This window comes from Mauremys reevesii, linkage group 1 (genome assembly GCF_016161935.1).
Source record: "Mauremys reevesii isolate NIE-2019 linkage group 1, ASM1616193v1, whole genome shotgun sequence".
NCBI lineage: Eukaryota > Metazoa > Chordata > Testudines > Geoemydidae > Mauremys > Mauremys reevesii.
The window spans coordinates 293,782,896-293,796,997 of NC_052623.1; the positions used below are offsets into that span (position 1 = coordinate 293,782,896).

At 43.6% G+C, this 14,102-nt stretch overlaps 1 protein-coding gene across 3 annotated transcripts in view; it reads right to left on the reverse strand.

Moving 5' to 3' along the window:
- The window catches only part of TRHDE (thyrotropin releasing hormone degrading enzyme), a 312,690-nt gene that overhangs the window by 243,271 nt on the left and 55,317 nt on the right, over window positions 1-14,102 (reverse strand). For all 3 annotated transcript variants that reach the window (XM_039520544.1, XM_039520543.1, XM_039520542.1), the window contains exon 3: window positions 2,315-2,441. In XM_039520544.1, the coding sequence (XP_039376478.1) occupies window positions 2,315-2,441 (127 nt within the window). The remainder of the gene's footprint in view (window positions 1-2,314; window positions 2,442-14,102) is intronic.

The following is a 14,102-nucleotide window of genomic DNA, read 5'->3' on the forward strand; positions in this document are numbered from 1 at the left end:
AGTCTCTGAGATAAACTTCTTCCTCACTTCCGATAGCATAACAGTTTTTTCTTACTACCACATTCTCCCTAATATACCTACCTTTCATTCCTTTTCCTCATAGCTGGTCCCATTACATAACAGCTCTTATACTTTGGTTCTTCCACTCACTTGTCTACGCTGGTACTTTACCGCGCTGCAACTTTCTCGCTCAGGGGTGTGAAAAAACACCCCTGAGCACTTCAAGTTTCAGCACTGTAAAGTGCCAGTGTAGACTGCGCTGGTAGCTACTCCCCTCGTGGAGGAGGGTTTGTTATAGCGCTGGGAGAGCTGCTGCGACTACACAGCCATGTCTTCACTAGCAACGCTAAAGCGCTGCCACTGCTTTAACGTTGCTAGTGAAGACATGCTAGGGGTTCCTGTTGAGCTCCCATTCACACCTTTTTATTCCCATCCGTCCTCAAATTTTCAAAAGGCTGCAGGCTTTTTCATCTGAAATCAATGGCATTACCCACATGTTTAAAGTTAAGCACCTGCTTAACAACTTTGCTGAACTGGAAACAAAGATACCAAGACACATAGCGGGCAACATTTCAAAAATGCCAAAGTGACTTAGGAATCTAAACCAATGAGATTTACCTTTGTAAGTCACAAAGGCACTTTTGACATTTTTCCCAGAATACTTATACTAAACAAATTGTACATTATAGGCGATATGTACAATACTTTTATGTTTTTCATCCTCTAAACGATCTTATTATATTTTTATAGCATTACTATATAATAACAAAGTCTTCATACACTACAAACCTAATAGTATTAAATTTTAAAATTAAATTAGTAATTTTAATATAATTTATAGTAGAAAAACTACAAATTCACTATAGTATTTTTATAGTGTAATCCCATAAATAGACTAAACTGGAAGGCATTCAATCCTTTGAAGTATTTTAACACAATATGTCACTGTGTAGCAACAACAAGCAAAACATACTGAGATGAAAGGCTATACGTTTTAACTGTTAAAGATGCACAGAAGTAGACACATTCTCCACCTACTATTTCCAGATGACCATTTTAAACTACCTAAAATAATAATCTGAGTCTCTTTGCTAATTATAAATTTTCAAAGGGAAGAAAGATATTCATTTTTTCTTTTAATGACTTGGCACCAGTGAGTCTGGAACTTCCAGTGTCAAGCAATCATGATTTATTCATTATCATGTCATGTTGAGCAGTTTCTGACTACTCCAGCTGAGGTTGAGCACTTTCCCACAAAAATATTTATATCAGACCTTAGTGCCACAATTCCTTGGGTGGGCAATACTAAAGTCAGGTATGAAAGTACATACAAACAGTAACCTGTAGTCTGAGGAGAGTTCCATGGTTATAAGCATCCATGCCTCTAACAGAGCACTGCTTGCAACCCATCATTTAAAAAGGACAAAAAAGTCACATCATTCTTATTTAAAATGCATGCAACACCCACTTCAAACAATACTAATTACTTTATCTATCTACTACCCCATTAGTTGTAAGACTAATAAAGCTACCCAGCAGGCTTGCGCTTTAATGAAATAGGCCCTGAGCTCCTGGAACGAACACCTGTGGTTCAAACTCTAACACTTCAGATCAAATACAAGCTTTCTTCTTGTTGCTGAGAAATAAATTTTTCTGGATCCTGATCAAACGTACTCTTAAGGAGGGAGTATGTAATAATATAGTGTGAAATATTCAAGGGAGTGAGAGAGGTGGGGGGAAGGGAAGGAAAATGTGAAAAAAATTGATAGCTTTTACAATTGGGTCACTTGAACAGTAAAATAAGCTCACAACAATTCTCTTCAATAAGCAGCAATATTATCAAGCATATATTAATCACCATTAAGAACCTACACTAATCAACAAATATTTTCTTTAAATGTTGTAAATTTCCCATTTCCACTGTTATTTTCAATTCTATTCCCCTTCTGCAGCTGAGCAATCAAGATGTACATATGACTGAATAAACATAACCCGGGGGCTATCTAATGATAGTGAGGCCCACCATGCTGAGCATCAGGAAAGCAGGAACTGATTAGCAAAGCTTCTGTTCTCTGGAGTCTCAATGCCTAATAGATTCAATTGTTGTTTAGTAGCTGTACCTAAAGGCAAGATGAGGAAGAGGTGAAAAATTGGCTTCTTCTCTTTAGGAGAATTAAAAAATTTCCTGTTCAATGTCCCTTCTAACTGAACCCCCAAATTCTTCACATTGAAATCTACCAGTAAAAACAATTTTATTTTCTAATCTCTAGAATAGAGTTCCCTTGGACAAACAGCAATCTCGGAAAAGTCTTACCTAATTTTGGTAGGGAATAGGGCACTTTAAAGTAGTCTTCATAAAACTCAATGAGTCTCCTTGTAATATTTAGTGCATAGTCCCCAGCTCCTCTTCTGATTGCATCAGGTCTTGCATACAATCGCACCTGATTAAAAACAAAGCCACAAAAAAAAATCAGTTCACTTTCGTGTTTTTAAACCATCCTAATTACAGAGGTGAACCACTCTGAGGTTGTTGGGGTGTTCTAGTCTCACAGAGCCAAATGTTACTGCTATAGCTATACCGTTCTGAAAAAAAGAGGTTGCTGCAAGAACAGAACTTGCACAATTGAGGTAACAAAGTTGAGAAAGTCAATCTCCTAGCTGTATGCATTGCCAAATAAAAGACTCAACACTCCTTGCATCAAAATAAATATTCAAAGCAATCACTTACATGTGTTTGCTAGAGATACGATGGTACAGTGGATTAGTATAATGGTTCCCTGCTTACTTTGAATGTAGGCAGGATGCAGTGGCTCAGTAGGAGAGAAGTTCATGGTTTGTTAAAGGCATATTATATCAAGCCCTGAAAGTATTAATAGAGTGGGTACAAAAAATATAATTCATTCTTCCTCCTTTTCTCTGGCACTGATATAGCTATCCTCAATGAGCAAAATAAGACTGCAAAAACAACCATTTATAAGCTCGTTCATGTACACAAACAATTAACATCCCTGAAGCCCGTCTATGACTGCTCCAGGCCTCCATTTCCAGAATGCAATAAGTAAGTTAAAGCTGTTCATACTTCTTATACAATTCAGATACTGATGTGTTCAGTAAAAAATATCTCAGCTGTTTGCCTGCATGGATAACCAAAGTGGAACAGTAATTTCTTCAGCAAATACCCTTTCTAATTTAGGACTACACTGTGTCCAGCTCCTGCAGAGATACACATGTGAGTTAGAAGGTACAAGGAACCTACTTCTTCAACATCTCAAAACAAGGGATCAAAGTCTCCTCTAGGCAATGGCTGTGTCAGGCTAGTGGTGCTAGCTAACCCAAAAATGGACCGGGGGAGGATGAGCTGCTATAAAATCATAGAAATGTAGGGCTGCAAAGGACCTCAAGGAGGTCAGCCACCTACAGTGAGGCAGGATCAGGTATACCTAGATCATCCCTGAAAAGTCTTTGGCTAACCTTTGTCTAAAAACCTCCAAGGATGCGGATTCCAAAACCTCCCTTGCAAGCCTATTCCAGTGCTTAACTATCCTTATAGTTGGTAAGTTTTTCCTAATATATAACCTAGATGTCCCTTGCTGCAGATTAAGCCCATTACTTCTTGTCCTTCTTACTACTTTGCTGGACATGAAGAACAATTGATCACTGCCTACTTTATAACAACCCTTAACATATTTGAAGACAGTGTGATGCTGGCAGTTGCTGGAAGTGTGGCCTAGTGGTTAGGGGTCAGTCCCTTTTAGTGTGGAGCAGGGTTGGTAGGGAAGCTTGGGTCAGGTTATCAAAGGTCCAGTACTCAGGAGCGCCCCTCCTTTGGCCACTTCATTCGACCCACTCTATTGTCCGAGTTTTGCAGTCTTTTGCAAAAAGGTAATAAAAAAAGACACACCTTCAGTCTGTCTGGGCCCAGCAGGTAGGGTCTCTTTTCCAAGAGAGGCTTCTGCAGCATCCCTTCTCGGGAGCTCTCAGGGCAGGCACTTCTCCCTGCCTTGTCGGTCCCTTTCTGAATTGTCTGACTTCCCTTCCAAGTTCCACCTCCAGCTGAAGCATGCTCTGCAGGTGTGGCTGGGCAGGGTCATCTGGGTCCAGAGTTGCTCTTTAACCTCTTCAGTTTTAGTGTGAGATTTATATAACCCATCACAGACTTATCAGGTCCCCCCTCTGCTTCTTTTCTCAACACTACACATGTCCAGTTTTCTTGATCTTTCCTCACAGGACAGGTTTTCTAAACCTTTTGTTGTTTTTGTTGCTCTCCTCTGGACTCTTTCCAATTTGTCCACATCCTTCTTAAAAGTGCCGCACCCAAAAGTAGACACAGTACTCCAGATGAGGCCTCATCAGTGCCAAGAGATTAGAACAATTAGTTCCCATGTCTCACATACCTCACTCCTGTTAATTCACCCATCACTCCTGTTTATGCACCTTTTTCTCAACTGCATCACACTGCTGACTCATATTCAGTTTGTGATCCACTATAATCCCCTGATCCTCTTCAGCAGTACCACTGCCTATCCAGTTATTCCCCCTTTTTCAGTTGTACATTAGATTATTTTCTTCCAAAGTGCAGTATTTGTCTTTATTTAAGTTCATTTGGTTGCTTTCAGCCCAATTCTCCAATTTGTTAAGGCCATTTTGAATTCTAATCCTGTCCTCCAAAGTGCTTGCAACCCCTTCCAGCTTGGTGTCATCCACAAATTTTATAAGCATGCTCTCTACTTCATTATCCAAGTCATTAATGAAAATATTGAACAATACTGGACCCAGGACAGACCCTTCAGGATCCCACTAGATACATCCAACGAGTTTGACAGTGAACCATTGATAACTATTGTTTGAGTAGTCTTTCAACCACTTTTGCTCCAACCTGATAGTAATTTCACTAAGACCACATTTTCCTAGTTTGCTTCTGAGAATGTCATGTGGGACTGTGTCAAAAGCCTTACTAAGATCAAGATATATCATGTCTACAGCTTGCCCCCAGACACTAAGCCAGTAACTCTACCAAAGAAGGAAATGAGGTTGGTTTAGCATGATTTGTTCTTAACAAATCCATGTTGGCTATTACATATCTCTTAATTATCCTCTAGGTGCTTACAAACCGATTGTTTAAATAAATTTGTTCCAGTGTCTTTCCAGGTATCAAAAGTTAGGCTGACTGATCTATAATTCCTTGGCTCCTCTTTGTTCCCCCTTTTAAAGATAGGTACTATATTTGCCCTTCTCCAGTCCTCTGGGAGCTCACCCATCCTCCACAAGTTCTCAAAGGTAATTTTTAACAGTTCAGAGACTGCTTCAGCCAGTTCCTTAAGTACCTTAGGATGAATTTTATCAAGCCCTGATGACTTGAATACATCTAATTTATCTAAATATTCTTTAATCTGTTCTCTCACTATTTTGAAATGTGTTTCTTCCCCCTTGCTGTTAATATTAATTGTGTTAAGTATCTGGCTCATAATTTACCTTTTTAGTGAAGACTCTCCTTCTTCAATGGCCAACAGATCTAGTCAACAATGGGAAGAAGTGCATGTTCCATTCCTTTTTGGCTATAGTAATAGCTGTGTTCCCTCTCCCTGAAATACACAACCCCTTCTGCAGCTTCTGCTGGTGTGGAGTTGACTATCGCACTGTACTATTCCTAGTAGTGCCGTAAGGCACACATGAGCCTTTCATTTGCTCTATGCTACAGTTGGTTGCAGAAAAGATCAACATTCTGCAAAAACAATTGTGAAAATTTTATCCACATTTCTTTCTTTTTCTTTCTTTTTCCCAGGGAGAGGGTGGTAGTCGAGGAGGACAGAAATTGATAATTTCAATGAAAAATGTCAGATTTTGAAATGGTTTTAGCAGCTCTACTCTGGGCCCAAAGAAGTCAATGGGATCTTTGGCTCTGGGGCAGAGCCAGGGTTGCTCTTTGCTCCTGATTACTTTACATAAATATTTCCTGTACCAGTTAAATTACCCAAAAGGAATACAAGCAGACATTGAACCTGGGCTTTTCCTTGCAGCGATGTGCTGTACCTATGAACTCTGCTTTGCCTCAGCATCTTTTTATTTTGGGTATTCAGTTGCTGATTTAAAAAAAATGTCAATGTTGATACCAGAATGAGGGCGGTCAGATCTAGTGGTCAGAGCAGAAGTTGAGAGAGTCAAGCTAAGTCAGGTACTGGGAGGTCAGAGTCCAAGACCAGCCAGAGGACAGACGAAGGTTCAGGTATCAGGAGGCAGGCATGACCAGGTTACCGGGAGGTCAGTGTCTGAGAAAGGCCAGAGGGCAAACTGAGTGTCAGGCCTCAGGAGGCAAGCAGGCAGTCTCAAGTTACCAGGAGATAGGGGTCAGGCACAAGATTACAGACAGCAGTCAAACAGCAAAGTCAAGGACAAACCATTGTCGAAAGTCAGAGTCTAGGGTCCATCACGAGCCCAATCTGGAGGAAAGGCAGGCAAGCAGGCAGTCTAGGTTGTTATTCAGACTACTCCCCTTCCTCGCTTCCAGGCTGAAGTACTTGTACTGGCCAATCAGTGGGCTCTGAGGGGCCGCCACTCTGATCCTGTTGGGCGGTACTTTGTGCCAAGACCAGCCTCACAGAGTCCTCCAAAAAGAACCCAGCCTAAGCCTCCAGTGGTGATGCAGAGGTAGCAGCAGCAGCCTAGAAGCCCCCTAGTCCCAGGTTCTAGCCCTGCAGGTTCTTAGAGTGAGTGTAGCTTTAAATTTGTCTTTGTGCCATCATTACAAACTTACAGAGCATAATCACCCAGATGTGGTTGTCATTTTGTAAAGTAATGTAAAATAGGTAACAATGTAACCTAATGATTAATACAAGAAAGCAGAATTATAATCACAACCTGAAAAAATAGAGACCATCATCTGAGCTTCTGTAAGTCACTATTTTCTGATATTGTTTCCTTCCAAAGTTAAAACAGCACTCCACATATCTCCAGTATCCTACCCACAAAGCTTAGGAAGAAGTTAAGTTGCTGGATAAAGTAAATGTAGTCTCAAAGATCTCAATGCAAAACTTGAGCCCTATGTTGTATCTAATGAATTTTATCACAATTAGCTTTCTAATAAAAAGTGTTTTGTGTCATTAAACCTTTATATACAATTCTACATAACTGTTTTACTGGCACAGTTGACTGGGTCAGCCAGCCAGGTCTGTGAAAACACCACTCTCAATTTAACAATGGCTAAACATAGGATACAGTGAAGACAAAAACCCATAACAAGGGATAAAACAATATTAGGTAAAGAGATTAGTCAGTCCAGTGATTAGAGACCTGGGTTCAAGTCCCTGATTCATAACAGTGATCTTGGGCAAGTCATTTATGCCCAGTTCTTCAGAGGTATTTAGTATCCTAACTTCCACTGAAGTTGGGAGCCTAAATAGCTTTGAGGATCTGGACCTTAGCCTCTTTGTGTATCAGTTCCCCATCCATAAAATGGGGTGCAGAACTTCCCTTCCTCATAGGAGTGTTGTGTGGATAAAACACATTAAAGACAGTTAGGTGCTAAAATACCATGGCAATGGGGTCCATAGAAATATCTAACATAGTAGACACTTGTTTGCAGCAACACCTTGTACGAGAAACCATCGCTTAGAAGTAACATTTCCCCTGGGACTACTTTCCCTGCTGGGAATTGTCAACATTCCCCATAACAGCAACAGCCGCTTAGGAGTAACATAGCAAAAGGCCACCAATATGTTGCTATTAATGAGTATTTACTGTATGAAAAAAGATGAGATCTGTTTCTTTATCATAAATAAAATTGTTACCACTACATTTTGCAATACAGAAAAATCACAGTGCTTTATTAACTACATAGGTTAGATTGAACAAGAATGTTTAATTATTATACATGTTCTTGTAAGCTGTTTTGAGAGTTACACTAAGACCCAGATTCTATATTAATTTAAACAGGATCAAGCACAGAGGCAATTGTGGGTTGGATCTAAATAGAAATAAAAGTAATTTGCATGTAATGTGTTTTCTGCTTTAAAAAACAGTTTAGGGCATAATTCACCAAATCCTCCTGGTGGTCTCATTGACTGTAGTGGGACTACTAGTGTGTGTAAGGGATACTTATAAGAGTAAGAGTAAGAGCCTGGAGGGGCTCCATCTACTTGGTAATGACATTACTTTCTAATTTGCCCATAATTCATCTGTATTTTTGTCTACTTTGGTCTTGACCAAACTCCTCTACAAGTAACTTTGTGCCTGTGATATGCTTGCAGTCCAGGATCAGGGCCTTACACCATAGGTTCTTTGGGGTAGGGATGTCTATGCAAAGTGCTAAGCACATATTTTTTGCTATAAAAATAATTACATAAAAACACATTAAAAGAATGTTAAGGTGGTACTCAAAAATCAAGCACTCAAAAGTTAAGAAATTAGAGAATTAAGGTTTTCTGCATGACCCCTGCCTAACTCATGAATGGATAGTTAATCAATATTTCTTTATATCCTCCTCATTCCATGTGTTGTCCCATGTGTTATTTACTGCACACCATTTAAACCCTGCTCTGAGTGGTGATAAAGAAGCCATCAGCAAATTATGCATCTGCACAGGCACACATGAGTAACAAATAGTAGCAATGTAAGCTGCTTTACAACACAGTGTGGTTGTCCCTGCCCACACAAGACTTGGATCTGACTGGCCCCAGTCTGTCATACTTCATAAGGGCCCCTGCTCAAGGTAATGAGCAGATGCCAATGACAGACCCAGAGGACAAGGGCCAAGTTTTCCAAAAGCGATGAAGGTGGATGAGCCCCAACTATCAACGCATGGATCACATAGGGAGGAAGAAGAGTTTGATCTTCATAATGGTCATCCACACCAACAGGAACCAACAACATCTAGCAGAAGAGTTCCTGGGAAGGGAGATCGTGTCCCAAAAACAAAACCCCTCTACAACTCTGGTCCCAAGGAGGCAGAGTGAAATGAAGGATCAACAAGCCACGACAGACTGTGACAACAGCACCAGGGTTATAGCCTGTACTATTACCAACTCCAGGAAGAGGAGCATGTTCTGCATGCACAAGATATGTGCAACCAAAACCCAGCATAGGGAAGGTGCAGGCCCAATGAGCCCAATTTCCTGGAAGTCCAAACCAGACCTTAGAGGCTCATATTGTGTGTCACTATATGGAACATGACAGCAGTGACCAGCACCGGGTACAAAAAAGCTCATCAAAAAACTCACTTGTTACAAGATCATAATCATCAGCATCACAGGCCTGGTCTACACTATGAGTTTATATCGAATTTAGCAGCGTTAAACTGAATTAACCCTGCACCTGTCCACACAACGAAGCCCTTTATATCGATATAAAGGGCTCTTAATACCGATATCTGTACTCCTCCCTGACGAGGGGAGTAGCGCTCAAATCGGTATTGCCATTTCGGATTAGGGTTAATGTGGCCATAATTCGACGGTATTGGCCTCCGGGCGCTATCCCACAGTGCACCATTGTGACCGCTCTGGACAGCAATCTGAACTCGGATGCACTGGCCAGGTAGACAGGAAAAGCCCCACAAACTTTTGAATTTCATTTCCTGTTTGCCCAGCATGGAGAGCTGATCAGCACAGGTGACCACGCAGAGCTTATCAGCACAGGTAACCATGTAGTCTGAGAATTGAAAAAGAGCTCCAGCATGGACCATACAGGAGGTACTGGATCTGATCGCTATATGGGAAGATGATTGCGTGCTAGCAGAACTCCGTTCCAAAAGATGAAATTAAAAAACATTTGAAAAAGTCTCCAAGGCCATGATGAAGAGAGGCCACACTAGGGACTCAGTACAGTGCTGTGTGAAAGTTAAGGAGCTCAGACAAGCCTACCATAAAATCAAAGAAGCAAATGGAAGGTCTGGGGCAGGGCTGCAAACATGCCGCTTCTACGCTGAGCTGCATGCAATTCTAGGGGGGGGACCGCCACCACTACCCCACCCCTGACTGTGGATTCCGAGGAGGGGGTAATCTCAGCCTTGCCAGAGGATTCTGCGGACAGGGAAGATGAGGAGGAGGAAGAGGAGGACGAGCTTGTGGAGAGCACACAGCACTCCGTTCTCCCCAACAGCCAGGACCTTTTTCTCAGCCTGACGGAAGTACCCTCCCAGCCCTCCCAAGCCACTATCCCAGACAATGAAGCCATGGAAGGGACCTCTGGTGAGTGTACCTTTGTAAATATAAAACATGGTTTAAAAGCAAGCGTTTTTTAATGATTAATTTTCCCTGAGGACTTGGAATGCATTTGCGGCCAGTACAGCTACTGGAAAAGTCTGTTAATGTGTCTGGGGATGGAGCGGAAATCCTCCAGGGACATCTCCATGAAGCTCTAAAAGCCTTTGCAGAAGTTTTCTGGGCAGCGCAGCCTTATTCCGTCCTCCATGATAGGACACTTGACCACGCCATGCTAGTAGCAAGTAATCTGGTATCATTGCATGACAAAGCCTGGCAGCGTATGGTCCCGGTGTTTGCTGGCATTCAAGCAACATCCGTTCTTTATCTCGCTGTGTTATCCTGAGGAGAGTGATATCGTTCATGGTAACCGGGTTGAAATACGGGAATTTCAAGGGGACTGAGGTGGCCATTCCTACTGGGCTGTTTGCCTGTGGCTGAAAAGAAATCCTTCTCTGCAGTTAGCCAAGCGGGGAGGGGTGGGGTGATTGGTGCTGAGCTTTTTCGTGTTTGGCTAGCAGGGATCTTCCCTGATACCAGCCACGCGGTGGGGCGGGGGGTGTGGCTAGCAGGGATCTTCCATGATACCAGTCACGTGGTGGGGGGAGGAGTAAAGCGATCATCCCAGAGAATTGGACTGGGGGAAGGGAGTTTGGTTTCTGCTGCTGCACGTTAACAGGAAAGCTGTAGCACTCAACGGGCTTTGCTTGGTATGTAGGAAAGGAGGGCACTGGATATATGAAGGCTGCAGAAGCCGAAAGACAATGGCTTACCATGGCCGCATGCAAGCCGAATTCTGTTGCCCGGACCTGCGTCTGTGATCTCTAACACCAAAGCCGCAGGCACTCAACATTAAGATGCAAAATGTGACCTTGTACTCAAATCACATGTGCTATGTAATGTGAATAGTGCTGTTCACTGTGAAAGAGTACAAGCATTGTTCTGTACAATGTATCTTTTTAAATACTTCTCTCCCTTTTTTTCCCTCCCTCCCTCCTTCCCATAGCTGCAAATTTTTCAAGCCTCCCTCCTCCATCCCAAAGGCTATCTCAGATAAGGCAGTGGAAAAAAAGGACACGAGACGAAATGTTCACTTAAATCATGGAATCGACCCACAATGAAAGAGCTCATCTGACTGAGTGGCAGGACGCGGTATCAAAGTACAGGAAAGAGGCCAGTGAATGTGAGGACAGGAGGGATGCTCGAGATGAGAGGTGGCGGCAGGAAGATCAGAGGTGTCGGCAGGAACATCAGCGGTGGCAGGATGCAACGCTGGGGCTGCTGTGTGATCAAACTGACATGCTCCGGCGTCTGGTGAAGCTTCAGGAACGGCAGCAGGATCAGAGAGTGCTGCTGCAGCCCCTGTATAACCGCCCTCCCACCTCCCCAAGTTCCATAGCCTCCTCACCCAGATGTGTAAGAACGCGTGGCGGGGAGGCTCTGTGCACCCACCCACTCCACCCCAGTGGACAGCCCAAGCAAAAGGCTGTCATTATTTTGAACTTTTTTAGTGGCCTTTTCCTTCCCTCCTATCCTCCTCCCAAACCCCACCCGGGCTACCTTGTCACTTCTCTCCCTCTTTTTATAATCAATTAATAAAGAATACATGGTTTTTAAACGATAGTGACTTTATTTCCTTAGAAAGCAAGCTGTGATCGAAAGGGGAGGATGGGTTGCTTATAGGGAATGAGTCAATCAAGGGGGCAGGTTTTCATCAAGGAGAAACAAACAACAGTCAAACCATACCCTGGCCAGTGATGAAACTGGTTTTCAAAGCTTCTCTGATGTGCACTGCTTCCTGGTGTGCTCTTCTAATCGCCCTGGTGTCTGGCTGCGCGTAATCAGCGGCCAGGTGATTTGCCTCAGCCTCCCACCCTGCCATAAAGGTCTCCCCCATACTCTCACAGAGATTGTGGAGCACACAGCAAGCGGCAATAACAATGGGGATATTGGTTTGGCTGAGGTCTGAGCGAGTCAGTAATGTGCGCCAGCATCCCTTTAAACGTCCAAATGCACATTCCACCACCATTCTGCACTTGCTCAGCCTATAGTTGAACAGCTCCTGACTACTGTCCAGGCTGCCTGTGTATGGCTTCATGAACCATGGCATGAAGGGGTAGGCTGGGTCCCCCAGGGTAACTATAGGCATTTCAACATCCCCAACTGTTATTTTCTGGTCTGGGAAGTAATTCCCTTGCTGCAACCGTTTAAGCAGATTAGTGTTCCTGAAGATGTAAGCGTCATGAACCCTTCCCGGCCATCCCACGTTGATGTTGGTGAAACGTCCCTTGTGATCCATCAGCGCTTGCAGCACCATTGAAAAGTACCCCTTGCGGTTTATGTACTGGGTGCTCTGGTGCTCCGGTACCAAGATAGGGATATGGGTTCCATCTATCGCCCCACCACAGTTAGGGAATCTCATTGCAGCAAAACCATCCACTATGACCTGCACATTTCCCAGAGTCACTACCTTTCGTAGCAGCAGCTTAGTAATTGCTTTGGCTACTTGCATCACAGCAGCCCCCACAGTAGATTTGCCCACTCCAAATTGATTCCCAACTGACCGGTAGCTGTCTGGCGTTGCAAGCTTCCAGAGGGCTATCGCCACTCACTTCTCAACTGTGAGGGCTGCTCTCATCTTGGTATTCTGGTATCAGAGGGGTAGCCGTGTTAGTCTGGATCTGTAAAAGCAGCAAAGAGTCCTGTGACACCTTATAGACTTAACAGACGTATTGGAGCATGAGCTTTCGTGGGTGAATACCCACTTCATCAGTATTCTGACATTTCAGGGCAGGGGAAAGCAAGTCACAAAGTTCCATGAAAGTGCCCTTATGCATGCAAAAGATTCGCAGCCACCGGGAATCGTCCCACACCTGCAACACTATGCGGTCCCACCAGTCTGTGGTTGTTTCCCGGGCCCAAAATCGGCATTCAATGGCTAGAACCTGCCCCATTACCAGCATGATCTCCAAAGCGCCGGGGCCCATGGTTTGAGAGAATTCTGTGTCCATGTCCATGTCCTCATCGCTCTCGTCATCGCGCTGCCATAGCCGCCTCCTCCTTCCCTGTTTTTTCAGCTCCTGGTTCAGCATAAACTGCACGAGAATGCGCGAGGTGTTTACAACGTCCATGACTGCTGTCTTGAGCTGAGCAGGCTCCATGCTTGCTGTAGTATGGTGTCTGCACAGTTCACCCAGGAAAAGAGGCGCGAAACGGTTGTCTACCGTTGCTTTCACGGAGGGAGGGGTGAGGCTGTACCCAGAACCACCAGCGACAATGTTTTTTGCCCCATTACGCACTGGGATCTCAACCCAGAATTCCAATGGGTGGGGGAGACTGCAGGAACTATGGGATAGCTATGGGATAGCTACCCACAGTGCAACGCTCTGGAAATCAACGCTAGCCTCGGTACATGTATGCACACTGCCGAATTAATGTGCTTAGTGTGGCCGCATGCACTCGACTTTATACAATCTGTTTTTAAAAAACGGTTTATGTAAAATCGGAGTAATCCCGTAGTGTAGACATACCCACAGAGTCCCATCTGCCACAGAATGAACAACTTACTGCAGAAGGAGCACCCTTCCTTCACTTTGGTGGGCCACACCAAACTCAAGATGCACACTTGCTATTAGACAATCTCTAACACAGATTTAGCTGTATGAAACCCCATCTCTCCTCGCTTACTCTATGTTTGGCGCTAACATCATTGTGGTCTATGCACCAATATAAGACACATCACCAGTGGAAAATTTGCATTCCACCACCAGCTAGCAGCAAAAATCCAGTCAACTCCACCACATGACACTTTGCTAGTGCTCAGGGATCTCAATGCCATGACTGGGTTTAAAACTTATATAGATCCCTTTGGTTAAAGATCCCCAAATGATGCCACTACCTAGCTTCTGGTGT